At 40.2% G+C, this 27,179-nt stretch overlaps 1 protein-coding gene across 1 annotated transcript; it reads right to left on the bottom strand.

The window, feature by feature from the left end:
* Positions 1 to 969: 969 nt before the first annotated feature.
* LOC310938898 (integrin beta-3-like) lies at positions 970 to 27,179 on the bottom strand (the record flags this gene model as incomplete). The annotated part of the gene is made up of 15 exons (XM_083903526.1): positions 970 to 1,038; positions 2,693 to 2,859; positions 6,807 to 6,926; positions 8,009 to 8,109; positions 8,208 to 8,430; positions 14,632 to 15,076; positions 17,395 to 17,529; positions 18,197 to 18,286; positions 20,809 to 20,904; positions 21,049 to 21,210; positions 21,350 to 21,512; positions 25,408 to 25,660; positions 26,092 to 26,296; positions 26,740 to 26,825; positions 27,176 to 27,179. 15 exons carry the CDS (start codon positions 27,177 to 27,179, stop codon positions 970 to 972), a joined length of 2,319 nt encoding a protein of 772 aa, XP_083759652.1.

The raw sequence follows: 27,179 nt of genomic DNA, 5'->3' as shown, positions 1-27,179 counted from the left end.
GCTTACTACATTCAAATTCAAAATGCCCAAGTATTTTAGGTTTCGTTTTCTGACATAACTGGCAACCCTGAGACTCTACTGAGTGCAATGATTGGTAGACGGCAGTAGGTGGCGCCACATGCCAAAACATGATTTCAAAACATAAACATGATTTGCAGTCTGCAAAATATTTTTTTTAATGCAAATATTTTGGTTGTACTGTTGTTGTTGTTGGTGAGTTCAGTTTGTTATATGAACATTATTCCTGAGTCTCTGTGACATATAAGGAGGATTTTATGGCCAGTTGCTTTAGATTTATTACATAATGCACCTTTAAAATATTCCACTTGAGCCATGGTGGTATCTGATCCTGAGGAGAGTTTGGGGTTAACTGACCAAGGAATCATTTGTAAATTTAAACATTTTGAAGCAATATGTTTTGATTTGATTTGATACAATTTTTCCACCAAATGTTAAAAAAAGAATGCAATTAACACTAAGGTCAGTTAGTTTAAAAGATGACACTGTTTGTAGTATTTTTAAACAAATAAAGAACCATTAACCTCTGTTGTAGAGTGATTGTAGCAGAGGAAGAAGATATCGTACATATGCACAAGAAAAACAATAACTATCTTACATCATTTAGTTGTCAATTGGCCAAATTGCATAATACAATGTAGAGTAAATGGCTGGAGAAAATGGAAAAGTGAACATCTTGGTGAATTTAACCTTACTCTGGCCTGCACATCACAACAGTTCTCAGTCAAAATAAATCAACACAAAACAATATCTTACTCATCAGTGTAGCATAAGTGGATGTTCATAACAGTTCCCTGATAAAAACGCGTCCTCGGAATCATTTCTACATATTTACAAACACAAATAATTATTAATTATTGTCTTGTGACAGTAGAAGCCTGCACATGATTTGGTGCCTTCCCACAAAAGTCCATCATTTCATCAATCCCTCTTCATCGTTGTTCAGTAGCATCAGTCTTTTCCTCTGTATGTGATGTTTGTGAAGGTCGAGGTGGCTCCTTTGTACAGCGGATTGTGTCCCTGTTTGTCAGATACACAGAGGAAACAGAGTTTAGCCAACTTAACAAGAGTCTTCGATAACTTAAGTATATGTTTGCTGCTTAAATCTCGCCAGTAGACACCATTCTCCAACTGGAAACTGACTTTTGCAAACCACTTGCTCTCCTGCACCAAAGTCCACATAAAAAAAATCAGTGTTTTTAGCTTGCAGTGATGTGAGAGCTGCTGGTTTATTGCTGTCTCGTTTGGTAGGTTTGTGTCACTCGGGTAAATCCAAATAAAAAATTACTGAACTTATTGATAGAGGCGGCAGGGGATCAACAACTCTCCATGTGTGCTGTAAAGTTGCACATTTTCTATATGGAATTTGGTGCTGGTTCGCCTCTCATGTTTTGACAGGAACAAAATCTCAGCAAACATAGGGCGATTGGCGGGGTACAGACCTGGACAGTTCACCAGTCAATCACAGGGACACACAGCCATCCACTCTCATACTCACAGTCAATTTAGAGCAGGTGTCTCAAACTGGCGGCCCGGGGGCCACATGCGGGCCCCCCACTTAATATCATTTTATAATGAAAACATGGCCACTACCTCACCGTCTTTTAAACACAGTGTGTAGCTGAGGCACAGCTGCCAGCAAGGTGATATAATATAATAAATGTTTGCTAGAAATGTTTTTTATAACAGTAATAATAAGACATTTGGTCATAATTATCCCATTATTAAATATTCAAGTATTCAGTATTCAATTACATATATAAATACGCTTGTTACGAATGGCAGTTGCCGAAAAAGGCTCCTGGTACGAATTTTAATTACAGTTGTCCACACTATTATTTATGTAATTTAAAATAAATGTCTGTTGTTTTTTTTTTCCCACTGTTTGTTCTCTAGGCCGGCCCACTCTTGACCACAATAGATGCGCTTTGGCCCCCAGGTCATTTGAGTTTGAGATCCCTGATTTAGAGTGTCCAATTTGCCTTATCCCCATATTGCATGTATCTGGACTGTGGGAGGAAACCAGATAACCTGGCGAAATCCCACGTAGACACAGGGAGAACATGCAAACTCCATGCAGAAAGGCCCTTGTTCTGACCGGGTCGCAAACGTCTTCTTGCTGCAAAAGCAAGAACACTAACCACTACACCAACTGTGTGGCCCACTTCATGCAACTACACAGCACAAAATAAAACGGAACGTCAAGGTTATTAAACTACTATAAAGCCACTTTAAATGTCCCTCTGGAAATGAGTAATTAAATAAAAAAAATCAGCATTACAAATTAAATAGATATTGCATGAGATCTTACTGTATGTAGTGAATGAGTGCTTTGTGGTTTCACTGCTTAGGTTGCTCACTGAGTATCCTAAAACTACTGTGATTCTTTGTGGTTTCAGTCCTATGGGACGCGGGTGTGTTTTTGATGCCACACAGATGCCTATTACCAGTAAAGGCTAATTTACACTCGCTTGTTTAAAACCCAGCCCTTCCGTTAGATGCCTTTTGTTCTGCTGGGAGTAACAGCATGCCACAAAAAATAATAAAAACAACAGAAAATGAGAGTGTGTGTGGCCTTGTGCACGTGTGTTGTGTGTGTCTTTTAAAAAGAGCCTTGATTTCAGTGTCAATACTGAGCGAATACCACGTGCCGCCTCAGACTAAATCCACTGACCGTGTCCCATTTGGCACGAGCGCGTTCTTCCTCAAATCTTGCGAACTCTCGTCTGTCATGGATGGTGATCAGCAGTTTCCAGATAAGCAGAGCTGCCAGGCCAAGGAACAAGATGGCTCCAGCCACTGACAGAAGCACCACCAAAATGTCTGGACCCTTGGGGCAGTCTGCGTAGAAGTAGGAAGTGATAAAGGAATGAGTAACATACACACAGGAGTGAAGATAAGCCAGATCGGAGGAGTCTGATTTAATTTCATATACTGCTGTTTCATGACACGTCATCCTTTTGTCAACACAGAGAGCATGCTGTTGAAAAATGGCCTGCTGTAATGCTGTAAAGCTGGCACCCTGTCCGTTTTCAACCAGGTGGAGTCTTTCTTCTAACATTCCTTCGAGCATAAATTACAACCTGTGAAATGATGCAGGAGAGGATAAGCTGACCTTTCCTTGAAGTCTTAAACAAACAACGTCTGAGAGACCATTAAAAGCTTTTTGTCACCTTAAAATAATTTGTATTTAACTGCATATTTTACAGTAGGGATGTCAATATTGAAGATGAAGCCAACTTTTCCTTAGATTTCCTCAAACTTTCTACAGGAAAATTGCTTGAAACTTGACATGAACAAAAAGCAAGTATCTTACAATGAGAAATGGGAAAGCTTTAGCTCACTTTTTCTTAAATGTTCTATACATTTCCACAGCAACATTGCTTGGAGTGGAATATAATATAATAATAAAAAAAAATTAATAGAAACACCCATACCTTACTGAATAAATCTAAGGGGAGGAATCATCCTGCTCTATACATTTTATCATATCATATCATCTGCAGTGACCAGTTTCGATACATGTTTCCAAGTTTGGAGGTTTTAGAAGGTTGATTTATGTTCCAAGCTTAATTGAATTTTTTTTTTTTTTTTTTTTTTTTTTTAAACTTTATTTTTCACATTTTCTTGCACAGAAAAAACAGACAAACAAAAACAAAAAACGAATAACAAAGAATACGTACACAAGTCTGAGCACCTGATCTGACAAAGATACATGATCACTCACACTTGTGTGTCCAAGTAACACAAAGTAGTCAAACTCGTATTCAAGTACAATACTCAAGCTTGTGTGTCTAAATAATCAAACTCGTATTCAAGTACAATATACACAGATACACATATACGTGTGGACACTCATGGGAACAAAACATGAGAGAACCGAGGGGTTGCGAGTAGGTCGTATGTCACATAAATTATAGCAATATAATTTTAAAACCAAAATATGTATAGCATTAAGGCAGGTTATCACCTCTTCTTGAGATATAAGTGTTCCATTTTTCCCAGAGGGCATCACCTTTGTCTCTTTGTAGTCTGAGACTAAACGTCAGTAGTTCCATCGTTTGGATGTCTTTGATTATAGCTTCCCACTGATTAACCGTGGGAGGTTCTGTGTTGAGCCATCTTCTTGTTATGGCTTTTTTGCTTGCAGCCATGAAGATTTTTAAGAGGTATCTGTCTTTTTTTTGGTAAATCTGTGTCCATATTGCCCAGGTAGAATGATAAACATGTGAAATTAAAATTAAACTGCAAGACTTCACTGATGCTACTTTGAACTCTTTAAGCTTAATTGAATTTTGATGAACATTTTCCAAAATATTTTTTTTGTACATAACTCAAATGAATAGGTATAGGAATAAAACATTTGGTAGGTAATCGATTTTTGTCAGCATAATGTAAATCGAGTAATTTGAGGAAGAAGTGGACGTGTCATAAAGGTTCTGTTTGATGAGCGAGTTTTACCAATCGCAGGGAAGTTCACAGATAGAGAGATGAGAGTGTGGCAGTGTGGACTTTTACAGACGACACACACCGTTCAAGCAGCCACAGAGGTGTTCATGTTCAGCACACAATGGACCTATGCGGTGCATAGCACTATAAGGATGCTGTATTTGACTAACAGGAAGTCAACAAGATAACTTCTGCAGAAGCATAGATGTTAAATAGATACAGTGATTCTTTGTATCTATAAACAACTGTTAATGCTTTATTTAAACGTTAGAGTATTATTTCCACATGTCAAACATCTAACAACATAACTTCCTGTGTTGCTTTTGTTATCTACAGCATGAAAACCCATCTCGAAGACTGCAAAACCTCATGAGCATCACTCTGGTCTGTAAAGCTGCTTATAAAGATAAATCTGCTCGGCCAGTCATTACTAAAATGGTAGCAACAACAACCACTCAGGTGGGGATGACATGATGTGTGCACTCTTGTGTGAGACCTGCTGTGTACAAGCAGTCTTTTATTAAATACCGAAAATGGAAAGAAAATTACTTTGGTAGAAGTTGAAGTCACATTTTTTTTAAATAATATTACTTAAGTAAAAGTATGACATTTACTGTACTTAAAGGTGCATTATGTAATAAATCTAAAGCAACTGGCCATAAAATCCTCTTAATATGTCACAGAGACTCAGGAATAATGTTCATATAACAAACTGAACTCACCAACAACAACAACAGTATAGCCAAAATATTTGCATTTAAAAAAATCTTTTGCAGACTGCAAATCATGTTTATGTTTTGAAATCATGTTTTGGCATGTGGCGCCACCTACCACCATCTACCAATCACTGCAGTCAGTAGAGTCTCAGCAGCCGAGCAACCACGGGTTGCCAGTTACGTCAGAAAACGAAACCTAAAAGGTATTTCGGTATTTTGAATTTGAATGTAGTAACCGTTTTTGGCCACATTCATACATATGGCACCTTTAAGTATCCAAATTAATTCCTGATATAAAATGTACTTAAGTTTTAGTAAATTTATTAAAAAAGTGAGGAGTTAGGACAGGATACCCCATGTAGTATGTGAATGGGTGCATGACAAAACTGTGGTGTAAAGCAGCTCATCAAGAATAGAAAAGCTCTATATGTAAATACAGACCATTACCAACTCTTCTGTAAAGTACAGATACATGAATTTTGTACTTAAGTTAAGTCACAAAGTATTTGTACCTCGTTACATTACAACACAGCATATAAATATAGAGCTTATTCATTTGAGGCAAAAAAATAAATACATACAGATCAATAATATAAACTGTATTTCAGAGGTCCTGATCATATATTTTCTCATTCAACTTCTTACTATGCAAGAGTTTTAATGTTGTTTTCTGTGCTGTCCTCGCTGGTTCAAGGTGGTACACTGTGTGTGAAAAGTACCGTTGAGTAACCTATAGAAGGAACTATGGTAAACTTTTATGGCCGACATCAAAGCTACTCTTCTTCCTCTCTCCTCCTTTCCGACTTTCTTGCGTTTCCTGCTTTGCAGCCAACCCTTTTGATCCTTGTAAAAGCTTCCATTATCGCCCATACACGTATCATTCCGGTCAGACATTATGAAAAATATGCCTCGTTGACGCTGTTGCATGTCCATTTCTTCCCTTATAATACAGAAAACCTTTTCCCTTGTCTTTTGCTTACTTAGTTTCCCCTATCTGCCTCTTCTTGTGAGGATATGTTGAGTCAGCGTGTTCCTGGAGGAGGTTGGCGGCAGTTTTACGACCCTCCTTGACACAGCGGGGTGCACCGTGTTCAAGGCAAATTTTTTGGTGTACTTCTCTGCAACCCACGAGTGTCTAAATTAAACACACACTTTAATTAAAGGCAGATTCAGGGACAGGCTTTCTCTGCGGGCACTTATGGTCATTAAAGGCTGTTTTACTGCTCCACACGCTTGCTATCTGGCCACTAACAAGCAGATGACAACTTGTACGTGGGCGTCGAAAACACACAAGGTGAGGATGTTTGGTGTAACGGGTGATGTATGAGTAGTTGTAGATTTTTTTTTTTCCTCGCTAAATGACTCCCATAATTTCACCTATATTATATTAGCCATATTTAAAGAGGCATTATTAGCTCTTTTGAAAAAAAAAGAAGCTACAAACTGTTGCTACGCTGTGCTGTATCCTTCTGGACTGGTGGTGATTTTATAGATTTTATTTTCACCAGAATAAGCAAAACAGTAAAACCGTAAAAAACCGAAACAATGTGCTTGTCATTTAATCCTGATTTAAGCAGGTGTAATTGTTTACTTGTTTGTCCATGCAGTGGGAAAATCTCTTACCTGGCTCTTTGATGACAAACAAGATGGACTTTCCACTGGAGTCTTCATAGTACTGGAAACGCTGCACACAGTCGTCCTCGTCTTTGTAAGTGCAGTTCACAGCGTTTGTATCATGAAGCACTGCAGGGAATTTAATAAATAGTCATAATCTTAAATAAAATAGTTTTCTTAAAAATGTCCTCTATACGGAAGCCCTAAACAACCATGGGTTTGACCTTGGATGCACTGTATCTCATTATCTCCATATAACAAAGATTGTTTTCTCGCGATAACTTCATTATTATTTCCAGTATGCCTCGCTATTACGGACAATATACACATTAATGAGTGTTAGCAAGGTTTCAGCTGTATCGGCGGCGCAATCGTCGTTAACTACATGGCTGAACAGCTACGAGGTCCCGGGCGTCTCCATGGATACCGGATGATGACTGATAGAACTTAAGACGAACACATTATTAATTCATTCGTTATCAGACAATCTTTGTTATTTTGAGTTAATGAAATAATTAATTCGTTATCACGAGAAAACAATCTTTGTTATATTGAGCAAACAAAATAATAAATTCATTATCACGAGAAAACAATCTTTGCTATATAGAGATAACAAAATAAATTAATTTGTTATCGCGAGAAAACAACCTATGTTATATAGCAATAACAAGATAATAAGTCGTTATCACAAGATAATAAATAATGCACTGTTTAGGGCTTCCGTAGTCTTAGGCATTTTTAAATTCAGATGATGTGTAAGAATTAGGGACATCTAATAGTTTCACTCCTTCGCTCACCACTCCCTTTCCTATACATCAGGAAACAGGAAAAAAACGGAAGCTGTGGTGGCCTTTGCATGCCATAAAAGATGTTGTAAACATGAAGCACATCAATTTGTCCATCAACTGATATGGTTCCCATGGATACTGAATTTTAAAAGTTTCATTTATTTAGTTTGTAAAACTTTATATGAAAGCATAACTCCTCCTATATACATATAAAAGTTAGATTTATTTCAAAGTGAATTAAATTAAGCAATAACACACACTGTTGCTCAGTGCAGTGCTTTGGGGGGTTTGCTGCAACAGAATGTGTATCATAATACTATGACAAGCTATGACAATACCAGTAGCTGCTATCTTTTATAAAAAATATGTTAGAAAGAGGTTGTTTGGATGGTCGCAGCTTGGCTCCACTGAGCATCGTCTCACCTATTTCATCCACAAGCACGATCTCATCCTTGCAGATTCGAGAGCAGGTGTTGTCGTCGAACAGCTTGCCTCTCTTGAAGTGTTTACACTCCACACACTCCCTTCAAGAAGAAAAAAGCACAGACCATCAGTTCATTTAAAGGAGTACTCTCTAAAACTATAAAGCTGGCACAAACGTAAAATCTGTACGCAGCCTCACTTCTTCATGGTGCAGGCGTCGGGGCAGGTGGGGCACTTGTCACACGTGTCCCCGTATGCACCGGGCTGGGTGCACTCACAGGCCCCACATACACACTGGCCCCTCCCACTGCACAGCAGACCCAGGGTGGACATGCAGGTGTCAGTGCGTCTGGAGCAGTTACAGTTCTCCCCTTGCCAGTCTGGTGCACACTGACAAAAACCACAGTTACAGACACCATGACCTGGGAGGGAAGAAGGAAGGGAGAGAGCAAAATGAAAGACATGTTCCTTAGACTCACTTTAAGTATGCTGCCAATCATGTCCTCACAAAAGAAAATTGTTTATATATCTCCAACCATCACCATCAGTACAAATTGGGCTTTACAGGTTAGGGCCCAACCTGTGTGTTGGATACACAGGTTTATTTGATGCATGTTTTTTTCAAAACCTGTTGTACGCATGTTAAATACTTCATAAAATGACCAAATAAATGTATTGCATTAGTTCATGCAGGACAGGTAGACATACAATATGTCCATTTAAATAACTCTCCCTCACTTTTTTCTTGCTCCATCAATGCTGCCTCACACTACTGCCATTGGCAAAGCTTTGCCACCTCCAATCCAGCCTCCACCTTTCTAGATCAGAGTGTAACAGGCTCACAAATCTGCTTTTTGAATGTGGTTTTCCTGCAGTGGCGCTCCCCAAATTTGCTTAGCATGCTGCTTAGCCATTCCTGCAAGCCTCTGAAGATTGGTGCCATCAGTGCTAAAGTCTAACTGTATTTCCATTAGTTGCAATCTTCTCCATCTTCTTTCTCCCTTTAGCGGTCGCCGCAGCAGATCATTTGCCTCCATTTTGCCCTATCCCCTGTTACACCAACTGTCCTCATGTTCTCTTTAACAACATCCATGAACCTTCTCTGTGGTCTTCCTCTTTTCCTCCTGCACAGCAGCTCTATCTTCAGCATCCTGTGTTCACTATAATCACAGTCCCTCCTCTGCACGTGAACAAACCATCTAAACCTTGACTCTCTGATTTTTATCTCCAAACCGTTCGACTTCAGATCTCCCTGGAATATGATCATTTGTAATCCTGTCCATCCTGGTCACTCACAACAAAAATCTCAGCATCTTCAGCTCTGCCACCTCCAGTTCCACCTCCTGTCGTTTAGACAGTGCCACTGTCTCCAAGCCATACATCATAGCAGGGTTTCACGACTGTCTTGTAGACCTTCCCTTTCATATCCTTGTGTCAAACATAACTCCTGACACTTGTCTCCACCCACTCCACCCTTCCTGCACTCGCTTCTTCACCTGACTCCATTTGAACTCATCCACTCTGGCTTCCTCTACAACTTGCATCTTCATCGTACCGCCGCCTCCCTGTCATTCGCACACAGTAATTCTGTCTTTCTTCTCCCAACCTTTCATTCCTCTTCTCTCCAGTGCAGACCTCCACCTCTCCAGACTCTCTTCCACCTGTCCACTTCTCTCACTACAGATTATAATATCATCTGCAAACAGCACGGTCCACAGAGACTCCTGCCTGACCTCATTTGTCAACCTGTGCATCACCAGTGCAAACAAGAAGAGGCTCAGAGCTGATGTAATCCCACCTTCACTGTCTCACTGTTCTCATACATTAACTTTACCACACTCACATACTTCTCTGTCGTTCCAGACTTCCTCATACATTACCAAACTTCTTCTCTTTTCTTGCGATAATTATAACAAGTGATATAACGAGTGGATTTCGGTGGCGTTAAAAGGTCATCTGATTATAGGCAGGTATAAATCTTGAGTAAATGGCTGGAAGAATCTCCCAGGACACATCTGTGTGTCCCGACCCAGTCTCTGGGAATGATTGATGTATACCATTTGAGGGTTGTGGGGTAGAGTTAAAGCCAGTCTCTGCTGACACTGGGCTAGAGGCATGGGTACATCATGGACAGGTTACCAATCTCTCAAAGGACCAACAAACACGGGGACAAACAAGAATTCACACTCACATTCACACCTACAGTCAATTTAAACTCTCCAATTTCCCCAACCACAAATGATATGTCTTCAGAAAACACACTCCACAAATTAATACCCCGGTCAAACCAGGATTCAAACCGAGAACCTTCTTGCAATGAGGCACCAGCGTTAACAACCTTACCAATGTGCTGCCCTGTTTGACAGTTCTACTGCAACACTGTTTACTGGTATAACTCCAGTTGACACTGATGTAAGAGTTGTAGAAAACAAAACATGAATCAAATAAGCAATAAAAAAAAGAGGAAGAAACCATTTTTTTTAGAGGTGAACATGGTTATAATTTTGGTTGTTTGTTTTTATGGCTTCATCATTCAACGTTCTCCAAAACTCTGACATGTGGGAGATCTTTGGGATTTTTTTTTTTATTGCGAGTCCTGTGGGTTTTGACAGTTTGGGTGGTCAGCTTGTCTGCAGATTGCTAAGAGGTTATGATGACATTTACCACAAGCCATTGTCACACTCCTCCATACTGTACTTTCCTGCAATGACAATGCTTCAAAACTTTAATTAATTCCAGCTCCCGCTCTATCTGAAGGTAATTGCTAAATTCAAGCCAAACTAGGACATTACACTGTGCCATGTTTCCATCGAACACAGAGTGTCTACATCCACACACATGTTAGAAATATATTTTTTCCAGTGGCTTGGTAAAGCCTTGATGTTTGACCGCTAACACTGGAAAGCAGAAGTTTCCCCGCAACTGTTACGAGACCTACAACCCATTGTGCCTGTGGTGTCTGGAGGGCTTTTATTTTGGGCTGCATGATTCATGTGTGTGTGTGTGTAAGAAAATGTGCGCAGATTGGTTTGTTGTTATTCCACATATGTGTGTGTACCAATCAGAGAGTGACACTGCGGGAAATCACTGTGGCCTGAAGATGCCAAAGTAATGCCCAGATAAACAATAGGGCAGGAAGCTGCTCGGAACAATCTGACCGGATCAGGGATGATGAATGAACAAACTGTCATTACCACTCAGCCACAGGATTCACTAGCTTTTAATTAGGCAATTCTGTGGAGGCAAAGAATGAATCAGGTATTTCAGGACAGCAGACCATGTTCTACATACAGAACATTCAGTAGTCTCAAACCAGACCCTCTTCTGCCCAAACATGGGTTTATTTTTAGACTTATTACACACCAGCCAATGAGTAAGCAGAAAGGTATTTTCATGTTAATCTATGGCCTTTTGGGAATAGAGCAAAAACATTTCTTTGTGAGAGCAGCAGTGTGGGGAGGGGAGGGGAGGGAAGGGGGGGGACATATATCTAACAACGTGGTGAAGCATGAGGCAAAGAATGCAGTCAGTGGCAAAACCGTGCCATTAAGCAATTAACAATGGTCAAGTGAACGACCTCGATCGAATGAACTGTTCATGTGTTGTTTACAAAATGAAGAACACTCGTGATAGAGTAAGGAGCAAGAAACACGAGGATCTTAGCAGTCACCAAACACAAATTATTATTCATGCTGTTCAAAAGTCTCAGCTGCGATGGAAACGCGTTTGGAAAAGTTTCTCCTGAGTGGAGAAAGCTCACGTCTGAAATTTAAGAAGTCTGTGGCATAAAAGCTTGGTTAGGCTTACACAACTCTTCTATACCTCCCCAACACACACAAACTAGGAATTTGAAACATACTGTATATATATGTATATAAAAACATATACCTGCTGTTGGAGGTCAATTAATATATTTAAGTACTCATCATTAGAGTAAATGGTTTGTATTTATATAGCGCTTTTCTAGTCTTAATGACCACTCATAGCTGCTGTATATTACAGTTTTGCCATTCACCCATTCACACCCATTCACTCACACTTTCATACAGCACATCTATTGTGCACGCAGGGCCTTTTCTATCACTCATCTTTCATACCCACTCACATGCTGCCGGCACAGCCGTCAGGAGCAACCCTGGTGGTTAAGTGTCTTGCCCAAGGACACATCAGCATGTAGACTAGCGGAGCCTGGAATCTAACCCACAACCTTCGAGTTGAAAGACGACTCCCACTGAGCTGCCGTCGACCCATTTTTGATGGGTGGTTGCTTGTGATAATACTCCATCATGTTTCAAATATATAACACTATACACAATGAATATCTCTCACTTTTTACTATAAATGTTTCAAGCATACCCCCAAGTTAAAGCCAAAAACAATTCTTACCACAGATCTTAACCTGTGCCTCAGAAATAACATTCTGACACATTAGGATTAAGCTTTGGTCTATTTACACTTATTTCTTGAGGACATACTCTAATCTTAACCCTAACCAGTGCTGACCAAAGCATAACTTTCAGCCCTATAATCCACTCATGGATGAGTTTTAAAATATGGCAGCTAATCTTCCATTATGGGCATGTGATCGACAGTCGCAAAGTGTGAAATATTTAAATTTACAGCCCGTGGAGAATCGTGGATACCTCCCTGACCAGCCACAGGCCATGATCTCATTTCCAGCATGCTAGAAGTTTGATCAGACTCTACGATAACTCAAGCCAACCCAGCCAATCAGAGACCAGAGTCAAGGTAGCTGAATCTCTAACAGGAAATACAACAGCAGATTTATCAGAGAAAATGGAGAAATACAACTTCTAAAAATGTGACAGAGATCACAGAAAGCACTGCGGCAATAAAATCTCAGTGGTGGACTTGTAGACATGAAACAGAGCCAAATTAAGCCCGGTTTTGTGCATCGGTCCCCACTTCACACATGTGTTATTGTGACCATATGTGTTTTCTCATGACAGCGGTTCCTCCAGCTGAAAGATCGTGCAGTGTGTGGACACCCGCTGCTGGTCACTCACAACAATGGCTTTTCGACTCCATGACAACACATTGTGTTGTGCGGGATGAACAATCCTCCAAATCTGAAAGCTGTGTAGTGTAAACTTAGTTTTACACTGACCCTTACCATAATCGTAAATGTCGTAATCCTAATGTCATATCATGTATGGGGACCATATGTAATGTTTATAAATATGGACGTAGTCTTGAAGCCCAAAAGTAGCACTTAGCCTCTAGGGGGCGACCCCACTGGTTGCAAAAGGAACTCTGTTTATTGAAAATCTATGGAAAAATATGCCCTTTTCTTACTTGAGGAGACATAATGCATTCCGTTGCCCCTTAACCTAAACGTAACAATCCTAATTAAATGTCTAACCCTAACACTTAACCTAACCCTAACCTTAAAACCAAGTATTAACCCATTTAAAACAAAGATATTTGTACGTATATAAGTATATCTTTGTCTTAAATGGTCTGTTTAATGGTCCATACAAGTACATGCACATACACGTACATATGGGTACGTACAAATACAAGTACACACACACACGCACGCACGCACACACACACACACCATTGTGAAATGGAGCCCATGTCTCGGGCACAGGGGAGTGTTGTTATTCTATGTAATTCTTCCCAGATGTGGTAGGTGGCAAGTCAGTGTGGTGAAGGGGAATGACAACCTCAGCAGCAAAGTAAAAACAGTGTTAAAGGAGCTGTTTACTATTTAGCAAATACCTTTTTCTTGTATAATTAGATAAGAACAAAAGCCGCATGTTTTTCAGTGCACTGGATATGAAGATTGTTTAGTTTAGCATGAGGACAGGTAGATATTTCATTTTTTATATACAACTATATATACGACTGTTGGCTCAAGAGACAGGTTTTACAGAAATGTATATCTCCTTAAATATCAAGTCATTGATTATAAATAATAAAGAAAAAAAAAACATCCATTAAAAATGTTTCCTAACTGCTCACCCCCAGCCCAACTAACTTTATTCTTGGCACTTTACCCGGGTGATCAGATCACCCTAACCCTAACCTGATAGTGCTAAGAATACACCCACATGCCTCATACGTATGCTTTTTCAGATCCAATCATTCAGACTACAATGGATCTTTGCTTATAACCTGGTTGAACTAAATGTTATAAAATCCAGCTGTGACTGATTAACATTCTGTTGATTGACAGGTTGTAATTTTTGTAATAAAACAAAAGCTGCCTCAGCCCAGTGATTCTTATGAGAGGAGTTAGTGTTTTTTTTTAAATGCAGTATACATCTTAGAGAATGTCACTTCAGACTATGTTTCAGTCATTCATGCGGCAAAAGCAACAAGAAAATAACTGAATAAATGAATAATTAAAGACATGGACGATCGCTCTCTCTGAAAACATGGCTGCCAGTTGGGGCACAAAGAAAAAAGAGATTTTAGCCACTTTACAAACAGCTCAACTATGTATGGCATCTTATGCCATGCTTTCCGTGAGAGTGAGCCTCTGTGTCTCAGCACATGAGGAGTGTGTCAGTATCTGGTGCGTCACACTTCAAAATTGCTCAAGCAAATCAATGACACATGGCTTTTGAACCCTCTTCCTTGTGTTAGACCCTTACCTGAGCAGAGTTCACCCTTGAAGCGCAGGCAGTTGAAGTCATCACACTCGCACAACTTGCCCCAGACCTTCCCAAAGTCACTGCTATGGCACACGCACTGACCACACACACAGTCTCCACGGCCACTGCAGATGGCTGAGTGAGGCCCTCCTGCACCAGCAGGTCCACTGCAGCGGTCCTGCTCTGTAGGACTGTAGTCGCCCTCGGCACACTCACAGTGTGGGCCCAGGCGGCCCGGGTGGCACAGGCATATGCCGCACTCATAGGTGCCGTTTCCATGGTAACATTTGTTGCTGTTGGGCTGGGCTTTGGCCTGGCACTTGCAGTCACACTCGAAGGTGACGGTAATGGACAGGGAATCCTTGAAACCCACAGGCTTAATGATGAAGGTTTTCTTCTTCTGCTTGGGGCAACCACGAGCTCTGGCCTCCACGCTGAAAGACACCTGGGTGAATTTGAGGAGGAAAAATGCCTGATTTTAGATTCTAAGAAAAGTCTCTACAGCCAGATACTAACAAATGGGTGCTTCAAAATGTGTATGGAATTTTTGCTTATTTTAACCATAAAAGGGCCAGAATGTTCTGTAACTAAGTGCTTTTGCCTATTTTTCCAGAATAACTTTCCATATCTGGCAGTTATTTAAAAATTACTACATGATAAAATAGTGTATTAATCATTTAAAATGAAGAAAAACTAAACGTTTTATTTTGAAAAACACTGTAGTAATACACAAACACCAAGTTTTGCGTGTTAAATGTTCAATTTTAAAGGTGCCATACAGTATGTAAGAATGTGGCCAAAAACAGTTACTACATTCAAATTCAAAATACCAAGGTCTTCTTGGTTTCGTTTTCTGACGTAACTGGCAACCCGTGGTTGCTCAGCAGCTGAGACTCTACTGACTGCAATGATTGATAGATGGCGGTAGGTGGCGCCACATGCCAAAACATGATTTCAAGACATAAACATGATTTGCAGTCTGCAAAATATTTTTTTTAATGCAAATATTTTGTCTGTACTGTTGTTGTTGGTGAGTTCAGTTTGTTATATGAACATTATTCATGGAGGATTTATTAGGAGGATTTTATGGCCAGTTGCTTTAGATATATTACATAATGCACATTTAAAATAACATTTGTTTGAGTTTTTGTCTCCATGTCCAAAAACCAAAAAATGGAAACAATGTCCAAAGCATTTTTCCAACTCTCTCCTCTCTGGTGAGAAAGACGCTGATTCGCCAGCTTCCTGCAACAGTGCGAGTGAATTTACCGTAATAACCGCATCTTGTCTTTGACGTGCAAATTCTCAGCTTTTCAGAAACCGATAGCACAAACCGTTGCGTAATTACGGTAATGCAAATTGGCAAAGTTACACTCAGTGTTAAAGGGTTAAGCTACAATGTGTAACGTATGGTGATGTTTGCCTCTGTTTGGTCTTCATGGAAATACATGCTGTAAAATTATTTGTATACAAAGTTCTTCATCTTATAGGCTTACAGAGCTCAGTTTTTGTTTCACTAATACTTCAAACTGTACACAGTAGCAGTCTTTCCTGTTTCTTTCATCGGTCTTTACATAAAACATGGAAAACAGCATGGAAATGTCGCTGGGCGACAAGAGATCTAACCATCCACTACACTGAGATACACACCGAGAGTTATGTGGAGCTGATACGCTTAATCATCATTATGTGGACTACGGTTTGAATGTCACAGACATTTGTTGCTATTTAAAAGTTACTTACTACAGCCTTAAAGCATTTTAGTGGTTCTTTCAACAGCTGTTCAAATTTCCAGCATTATCTAATCACTCTTGGCAGACACGGCACAAAGATATGACATAGCGAAGGCCCTCCATATGTATTTAGTCAAAGGTAATTGTTCATTCAACATTGCATCCAAATCTGGTCAATGTCCAAAAAGTGGGCAGTTACTACATGTGATGAAATGGCCATATATGGAAGAAATAAGTGGAGCTGCCTCAGAGAGCAAGAAGTGTGCGGAGGCCAAAAATGTCACCTGGAGTGAGGAGAGAACAAGGAAAAGAGCCAAGGAAGCTGTGATAGAGAAAAAATGCAAAAGAGGGGCGGACCAAAGAAACAGTACAGCAAGTTGCTTTACATGGAGTTGGCAGCAAAAATATAGACAGACAAAGTCACAGAGGATGCTGATCTGTTTCTTTCCATCATCTGAAGAAAAGGGGAAAATCCTATTGTACAATCATGTTGATAGCAGCAAGGAGGGAAATGGAAAGAGACAGAAACATGATTCAAAAATAGGAAGTAACGTTGGAATGTTATTATAAGAATCAAGACATGATTACAGACACTAGGTCTTAAGTATTTTGAATCAGCAGAGATAGAAATGGTAGTGAAGATGGAGACATGTGGCCAGTTAATCACGTTTTCACGTAGTATAAACTGTAAATACAGCGGCATGATTCCATTATTGAACCCATATTCTTATGCAAGCCAGATTACTTTTTGTTCATTAATATACATCTTATGATTTGTGTTATTTATTCTTCTCACGATCATTTTTTTCATAAATAAAAATAATAACAAAATACTAAATAATTCTTTAAAACTCTATGTGAGACGTATCTACTGAGATATTGTTTTGTGCAAAGGTGCTGTCCTTAGACAAGTACACCATTTCCTCCGTTGTGCCAATAAATTCAAACTGAAGTCAAAATGCACAGATTCTGCACTAATAAACAACTAATGGGGCCAAATGTAAAGGTTCTGAAGTCAAACAGAACTGACCGTGTCTCCTATTTTGAGCCCAGAGCAGGACCTGACACCCGGGATGAGCTCTCCGTTCAGACAGGTGGCGTTAAAGGACAGGGACAGCTCCTCTGGGACATCCTGGAGCTCCAGCTCCACCTTGGAACGGATTCTCTAGCAACCAGCAACAAAGGATTTTTTTTTTTTTTTTTTTTAAAGGAACGGAAAAAAACCCACAAGAAAATATACACACAAAAGTAATTATATAGACCAACATCACAAGCCAAAATCTCATTAGGTTGTTAGAAACATTTCCTCCACTTTCTGTTACAGACCAACACTAAATTGCAAAAATAGCTTATTAGAATATATAAATTATAATAATTATAAATAAATGTCATAATTGCTATAACAATTTCCCTTTTCCCACAGTGCACAGTGATTAGAGAACTTCCTCCTCTCATTACATGTAGGCCTGCTTGTACTCGGTGTATTATTTGGGAGCATGTGAGTGTGCACTTCTTACACACACACACACACACACACATGCATGTGTGCACACCTGCAAAAACAACACAGTTACAAGCAGGAATGACTGTTCAGCTCATTCAGCTTTTCTCCGCATAATAATAAACACGAGCCCTGAGGTGGAGCCAGGAGTCGCCTACATTTGGTCAGCTTCACTCTGACTGGACTGTGTGAATGACTCAGACAGGGTGTGTGTGTCAACACACACATGTCATCTCCTCAAATACTGTCTAGCCATGCGTGTGTGTGTGTGGGGGGGGGGGGGTGTGTGTGTGTGTGTGTTTGTGTGTGTGTGTGTGTGTCAGACACTTACGGTGTAGGCCTTCAGTATGAGCTGAATTACGTTGCCCGAGTCATTGGAGAGCGTTCCGACTGTGGTGCCAGGAATCAACTCACTGTAATTCTACAAGGCAGAGTATATTTTATTTAGTATAGCACATTTCAAGCACTGAGGCAGTCCAAAGTGCTTTACTGACAAACAATTAAAAGCGACAGATAACACAACAGCAAAAATGATTTTAAAACAAACAAAAAAAACAGAGCAATTAAAAGACTCATATTATACCATTTTTCTCCAAGTTAAAAAAAAGTAAAACGAAACGAATCAGCCACAGAGGCTACATGGAGCTAACAGCAGTTAGCATTTGGAAAAGTGATCATTTGCAGGCTCTAGCAGGCACATTGCCGTCATATATAACACGTATCCACTGGACAGATAAATCCTCTGAGGCTGGAAGTTTGTGTAGAACTCTGTGCAATTGATTTTGCATTATATAGGACATTTAATACCAATTTATAGTGGACTTAAAACATGAATTGAATATGATACATCACTCTGATATAGGAGTCCCTACTTTTTAAAAAAGCTCTGGCATACAAACAAGGTTATATGACCTGAATTGCAAGATTCTAAACCAGATGCTGACAGTGGTTTGTTCTGAGCTTGAAGGGCATGAAAACAAACATTTTGAAGGCCCAAGATAACCAAATTTTGGTTGGCGCCATGTTCACAAAAACTTCACAGATGTTACCTGAAATCAGGCACCTATGAACAATACCAGTTGTCAATTACACTGGTGTCCACTAGGGCTCAACAATGAAGCATTTGAATTTTATTATTCAAAATCATTCAGCCCTAGTGTCCACTCATGTTGGCTCTAGCTTCTTAACGCTTCATAATGTTCTACTGAAGAAGACCTGAAACCAGTGATTAAGACCATTAACTCCATTATTAAATGTTTACTGATGTTGAATGAATGAATGAATGAATGAATGAATTGTTTATTTCGGGCATGACAAGTAATCAACATCTGCATACATCAGCATTTACATTCATACACATGACCAAATTGCAGTATTTTTGCAGCCAGTGGGGTTGCCCCCTTGTGGCTGTTCAATATATTCTTATTTCCTGATTGGCTTCAGGAGGACACCACAAGACGAGTAACAACACATGCAGATCTGAGAGGATCTGTTGTGTTCATAAAAGCGGAAGGAGGTCAGAAATATATTTTGTTTCTAGGGTGCAGTGGTTTCAGCACTGATGTGATGCGTCCTATTTTCCTGGTCCCACAGCAATCTGTATCGGCTGCAGCTGGCTAATAGATGTTTAAGAGAGCGACCAGTGAAAAGGCTGTAGCAGAAATCCAGCCAACCAAAATTAAAAGCATGCACAAGTTTGTCAAGGTCATCCTTTGACATTAGGTCTTCAATATTTGCATTATAGCCTTGATGTGGTTGTAATAATTCAGGTTTAAATCAATCAATATACCAATATTTCTTACTTGAGTCTTAAGCAAGTACTTAGACTCCAAAACTACCAAAAGCTGACAAAAAAAACTATGATTTCAGTTTTATTATGGTTTAATTGAAAGGAATTATGGCACATCCAGTTTGATGCCCTTGACTTAAGAGTTTATGGGGTTGTAATTATCTGGTGGTAATGAAGATAGATCTGTGTAGACATCATATAGACGGGCTTGGAGACCGGTGTCGTCCTACGCAGTCAGAGAAACCTCTTTTAAACCTTTAAAGGGGCAGTTAAGGGTTTTTTGAAGTGAGGTTATATGAGGTCAGTCAGTGACTGTGCCGCGTACACCTCATCTGTGGAAAGAACCAGCCTGACCAATGACCACACTTCACCCCAGACATATTACACAATCTTGCTATTTAAAGATTTTATAAAAAAAGTCCCACTTTTGACTCCATTACCTGGTTAAAAAGGACAATTCAAAGACGTCACACTGTTTGGTTTCTGTAAAATGTCTGCTATTTACTTTTATGTAGGATATGATCTTAAACTCTTCACATGAATCCACCAAATCGACATATTTCATACTAGTTTATGTGCATACACACATTCGTACACGGTAGGAATTCACACTGAGATTAAAATCTCTTTTGCAAGTGAGACGAAACCAAGACATGGTCAATTTGCAGAACCATTCATACATACAGCTGGACAACCACATTAGCAACAATAACATCAGAAAACAATCAGAAGTAATTATACAGTTGAAGGCATTCATTTATCAATGAATTAAAGCAACTGCAGCTTGCAGTAACCCCTCCCTTTAGATAGATCTGGAATCATTCGAAGGGAGGACTGAAAATTGTTCCAGGATCAGGGACCACACTCAGATTGGTTGTCATGGTAACACTATAATCATGTATGAACAGCATACATGATTGATTGATTTTGATTTGCATTCTTCCAAAGCAGGATCCAAAAAGTACAGTTTTAAAACCAGTGAGGTTTGGAGGACGTTCGCTAAAGGGTTACAATACGTCCAAGACTGGGATTTGTCTTTTTCTCTGTTTCCCTTTGGAAAACTTTATGGATGCATTTCTTTCTTTCCTGACTTGGTTGCTATTTTTGTGTGCTAAACATTTGTGAAGTGACGTGTGAACTGCAGAGCTTCTGACCTGGTACAGAGGAACCACAGGATTGGTCACAGCAAAGATGAGGTTGATGTTGTTCTCCGACATCTTCTCTGTGATCAGAGCGAGAGAAGGGTAATCCTGTGGGGCCAGACGGGTCAGTGCGGTCAGCGCGGGCACACATAAACACTGAAATGTTCCTATTCATACTTCCACAGACCTGAACATTCAAACAAAGGCTTCCATTCTCTGCACTTCTCTAGCACACTTACAGTGTACACTAACCATGGTGGTAGACATGCTGTAAACATTGTCAGGGCTGAGGTGGCACTTCCCATCGTTGGGTTGCACGATCCCTGCCAGACGACCATCCAGAGCCATGTGAGTCTTTGCGTCCGAGGTGAAGATCAGGAGATGGGAGGCACCGGGACGCCAGCCGATCTGCTCCTGGTGTCCATAAAAAAAACACATCAGAAAAATAAGAATCATGTTGTTCTAAAGCAGCAAAGCACTTACAGACTAGTTTTTGTTTTACAAACTAGTCCCTGAAATGTTCATATGTATGTGTGTGTGTGTGTGTCTTCACCTTACACACTGCAGCCTGGATGATGGCATCAAAGCCTCCCTCGGGGGCGTCTCGGTTCCTGGAGACCATCTGCTTCTTCACTTCCTCCGTGAAGCGACTCACTTCTTCCGTCAGAGACAGAACGTGTTTATAACCAAACTGGGGCAGACAGGTGGTGTTGATGCTGTCAATCAAACACAGACCATTTTATTAATTTAGGTCCTTAATTAATTGGAACAAAGAATGATTTGATACACAGTGTTTTATTACAGGGAGGTTTGCACAGTGTTTTATAGTGAAATAAAGTAGGAGACGTTTGACATGACCGTTCTTTATTTTAATGTGTTTCAATGGTTAGTGCTTCCTGTTATGACAACTTTGGGACTTGGCCACAGTTAATTAGTGTTTCCAAAATGAAAGAAATAACCTGGAAGTATAAGCAACAGTTACAGTGACAGCTTCGATCAAATTCTCTAAATGTGAAGTCAAGGTTCTTTAGTGCTTACATCGATCTCCTTTTAAGGTCCAGTGTGTAGGATTTAGTTGAAGCTATTTATGATTTGGCACAAACGCAGTATAACATAAAGTGTACAACGACCTGAATGTATGAGATGTTGTTTTCATTACCCCAGAATGAACTCATATTTACTTCAGTCAGCCTTCTATGCCGATATCATCTATACCACATTTTTATGGACAAACTACAACATCTTTGGGCTTTTAATGATAACTGAAGACTACCGATGATTCTCCTACATGCTTGGAATGGGAAGGATGAGGTATTATTAAGGATATTAAGCTCCATCATGCAGCTTCATCAATAAATGTACACACTGGACCATCTTGTAGCAAAAGAAAGCAAAAAAATCCATCCCACAATTCCTTGCAGTAGCATAATTCATAATCCTATGTCAACACCTTCCTCCATAATTACATATTAACCACAGGGCTGAGTTTGTCTTCATCTAAGACCTTGTTATTTCTCCTTCATATCTTTCCTTGGCCTCTAAACATTTTCCATCAAGGCCACAGTCAGTGGATAGGAAATTGGGAGTTGGGCCAAACCTTAAAAACACAGTAGGCAATATTTTGTGGGTGTCATTGATCCATAATTCCGTTATAGCCTTTCAGAGTAATGTAAAGCAAGTTATCTGAGTAAGGGAACAGCATGTATGCACCTCAAGGCACAGGAAAGTGCTCCTATTGGCTGTTCCATGAAAAAAAAACTCTACATACTAGTCCATCGGTGCAATGTTCTCTATTTCAGATCTGGCAGCAACTCAAGTTTGTAAACTCACTCACTTTCCCACCCTAAGTCCATAAGAAATTCAGCATTTTTGATTCATGGAAATATGAGAGCTGCTGGCCTGCAGTTAAGTTTATGTCACTTAGGTCAATTAAAATGAAAGAGTTCAAATATTCTGTTTGCAGTGATGTAAAATCACAGATTTCTTCTATGGACTTTGGTGCAGAGATTGAGCTATTTACAAAGCTATATTAACTCGTTGGACCCCTTTGTTAAAAGGCTAAAATCAGTTTTCAGTGAGAGTATTTCCTGGTGCAGGGGGGACATTTAGCACAGAAAGTGCTGATTACAGTATGTGTCAGTACCACGCATGACCACATCCGAATTGTCCCTTTAACATTCAGCTGTTTTCTAATCTAGGGAAATGGAAAAGTCAGGAAATCATCCAAGATTATATGATACTTCATCTGGGGAACCATGACTGTCATTTAGTTAAATAAGGCTCAACAGAACCACCACTGAAACTCTCCCTCTCCTTGTATTGTTCACTAGTTGACCAAAATGATCTACTTGTCTTATCTATTATCCAAACATCCCTGGAGGCCGATATTGGCAGACACTGTGTAAGCAGGAGAGAAAATCACCGCACAAGAGACACAAACATTAAATCCACCACTGAGCAGCCATCGATGCATGGTGATACTCGCCCAGAGTGAGATTACCATACAGAGCTGACCAAGCACTAGGGGAGCCACTGTAAGCCTTTAACAAGTGCTGTGACACTGAGTCTGCTTCCATTTTTACTGCGCAATACAGTGTTTAAAGGCGTCCTCACAAAAATGACATCATCTGCATAATGGGGCTAATTTTCGCGCGCAGACACAAACAGCAACTGAAAACTAACGTCAGCTTGCACATATTTGGAAGGTAAAGCACTGCTCAATGCAGGAATACAACCAGTCAAATAAACGTTCCATTACAAAGACGTCCGATTAAACTAATCTTCACATTATTGGTGTAATTGTGAATTAAGAGTTTTAGACATTTTCAGAAATAAACTTGTCCACTTTACATTTACATTTTGAATTATCCATCCATCTTTTATTACATACTCGGTTGATCAGTCAATTCCCATAGGCTCCCGTAGTAAAGATGAAATCCCTGGAAGTTGGGACAGTAGAAAGCTTGCTGAAAAGTTATATTTTTTCTGTTTACAATGGCAGGGCCTGCTATCTTGTTTATATGCTTGATTCAAGGCTTATTCTGTTGCATTTCAAACCTAAATCCCACAGGGGAAAATAAAAACAAAATGACAGCAAATTTTAATTGAATAATGACTTTTTCATACGCAGTTTGTTTTCAAGAAGGAAGGAAATCGATTAAAATTGCAAATGGAGTTTGGTGTGAGAAAATGCGATTGGGGCAAGGTTGGATCACTGCGATTCTTTTTTGATTAGCCATATCGTCCAGCCCAAGGAAAAGCCTAAGCAGGGACAGGGATTGCACATTAGGCTTGGTTAGAAATCTTATATGCACATCTGTTTCATACTACTTTGATATGATGTCATGTTTTCTGCGTTGTCCCTGAAAGTAAATGAATAAAATTGGACAAGAGGCAGGGTACAGCCTGGGCTGTCTATCAGAGGGCCAACAAACACAACCATTCGCACTTACATTCACACTGTACAGTCAGTTTTGAGTCAGCCGTCAACCACAAACTGACACACAAACAAAACATGCAAACTCAACACATTAAAGGCTCTGTTGAGCTGGAATTCCAACTGAGAACCTTTTGGCAGTGAGGCACCGCCACACACAACTGTGCCTCCACATTTTGATCCAATCAAAAGCAAATTAAAAGCCCAACTCATATAGGCTTCCCTTTACACTAGAACATATAATTAGCAACTGCAATTGATATTTAAGAGCTAGCTCAAGCATTTTGAAGTGTGGTTGTATGAGACACAGACACTGGTGCTTGTATACTACACAATTCCCAGCACAGCACAATTGGGCATATTGTTTTTTGCTTTTCCATTAGGGATTGTACCTGGTACTTTTTTATTACCTGCTCTGGCAAGTTTCTAAGCGAGCTGAGCTGGTTCTATATATGACGTCAACAGGCTGCCGGCCCATGATTGGCCAGAGAGTGTCGTCACTGGAAGAGTCATGAGCGTGACGTCCGACACAAGAATCAAACAGGACAATGCCGAACTGTCGATCCATTAAAAGGTCTTTAAAATCCTGAAAACATGCTCCGGTCATGCAGGAAGTACTGAACGATTCTTTGAACAGATCTTTTTTAATTAACTGACTCTAATGATTCAGTTACACTGAAAAACAACTGCTTTACAAGTCACTAGTCACTCGTTTGTGTGTGTCGATTATAAAACAACGTCACAGCGGTTTCATCAGCAGAGCCGTGCCGTGCCGTGCCGTGCCGTGCCGTGCCGGGACTGGATCATGGAAAAGCGCCAATAGTCAGTGCTGACATCACTGTGCATGCTCCCACCATGCTGCAGACGCTGGGCAATCCTTCGCTTGGATTTCAATAAGCAATAAAAACTTTCCAAACACGGCAGCAGTAGACCACTATACCCTGTGTCCCCACAAGCTAACAACAGCTCTGTATCTCTATGGACTCTCACATACTTTAGCAGGCACAGATCTTATGAATGGTTCTCCAACTATCCCTATAAAATGATTATACTCATCTTCTGACATTTCAATCAATGCTTGAGCTAGGTCAGTTTTCGAGTGTAATGATTGAGAGGCTGTATCTATCATCACACACCGCTAACTCAACTACGTGAGGCTTGTATTGTTCTTTCACCTGTAGCAGGGGTTCTTCACGGCCTCTTTGGGGGAGATGTACATGTAAGGAGAGAGCGGCTTGTCCACAAAAGCCCCGAAGCCCATGCGCAGGTTGCTGGTGGTGCGGTTCATGGCCTCAGCCAGGCCTTTGCCCAGCGTCCTCAGGCGGAAGAGGTCGTCGTTCATGGAGTAGGAGAGGTCCATGAGGTAGTAGAGATCCACGGGGTAGTCCTCCACCTGACGCACCTTCACTGTGAAACGCTTAGCGTCATCTGGGGAACGTGAGGGAGAAATATTGTTTATTATTAACTTAGCATAGGAATTCACTTTTTGGGGGCAATTCTATCCAATGTTGGGAAACACACTGTTATTCTATCATTTAGTATAACATTTAATGCCAACTACACTACATTTTTAGACATTTCCTTTCCTTTACTATAATCTGTAACATTTAGCTTTTCTGTTCTACATATTTAGGATTACAGGGTTAGGATTTTGGTATGCTTCTGATGCCGAGCAGGCCATTTCAGACTCGATTTGCACAAGTTAATTATGTATTTTACGATCGAATTAAAAGCCCTAATCATCACAATTTTGGACAATTTGAGGGCATTTTTTTTCCCAAGCTACCACTAATTATCTAGTTTGACTGATCAGGAAACAACATGGACAATCATTGGAGGAAAAACACTTTCGCTACAACCTGGCCTGAGGGTGATGTGGAGTTTCTGGGGCTTGATCTGAGTGACATCCTGTGTGGCCCCCGCCGCCTTGTTGCTGAGCGGTCGGTCCTCGAGCACCTGCATCCTGCTGGTTGGAGACTCCATCGCTGAAGGCGCACAGCCCGCCGCCACCAGGTTAATCTTCAGGTCACAGCGGGAAGATGTGGCGACTCCCTGGCCAAAGTCCTGACAGAAAAACAAACAACAAAACAAACTCCTTTTAATAAAAACATTTATTAAACAACACCCTCGGGTATTGAAACTAAACTTCTAAACACAAAGAACCAAAGCACTTATGTTTAAATCATCCTGCAAATTGCTCTTGAGGTTTTTTTTTAACAGACTGAGCCTTGACATGATGATGATGATGATGTTTAGGAGCATTGAAAAGCTGTATTGTACAAAATAAGACATATAACACAACAGTTTGTATTGATTAAAGTTTGAACAAGAAAATATGACTGCATCTCCACGCAGCCACATGACGTCTAGAGTCCAATGAAAGAGCAGAGAATTGGTTAGACTGTTAATCTGTCACATAGTAACATAGCAAAATAAACATCTGCATTCATTCATCTCCCGCTGATGACTTGGCCGATGAAGACATCAGTACCACTCCGAAAACTCACCTCCTGGAAGCACCATGCACAGCTGGGGTGCACAGCCAGACACTGCTTGCAAGTGCTGGCTCCTCTGGAAGTGCAGACATTTGAGGCTGAAACCAAGGGGGGAAAAAAACACAATTTAGAAAATGTAAAGTGATTCATTTTTTTTTTTTGCAAGATTTACCCCCAGCTGAGTCATATAGGTTGTATCAAATTCTGGATTCTTGTATGACATCATGTGGCCTCAGAATTCTGGTTTTAATTTTCATCTATGCAACTTGAGCGAGTGAGAAAATTAACTTTGTGGCATTTTGGTACAAGGAGAAGTAACTTTGTGTCTGAAAGCCCAAAGGCAGACTTGGTTACTGTTAAGGTTTTAACAGAGTTGTCTGTATTATAGCTTTGGCCACTCAAAGCTGATTTACACTACAGTTTTTGGCATTCACATCTATTCACTCACCCAT

Source organism: Microchirus variegatus (assembly GCF_963457635.1).
Source record: "Microchirus variegatus genome assembly, chromosome: 17".
In the NCBI taxonomy this organism is placed as follows: domain Eukaryota; kingdom Metazoa; phylum Chordata; class Actinopteri; order Pleuronectiformes; family Soleidae; genus Microchirus; species Microchirus variegatus.
The sequence above is the reverse complement of the archived record's forward strand: the minus strand, read 5'-3'. Positions and strand labels throughout refer to the sequence as shown.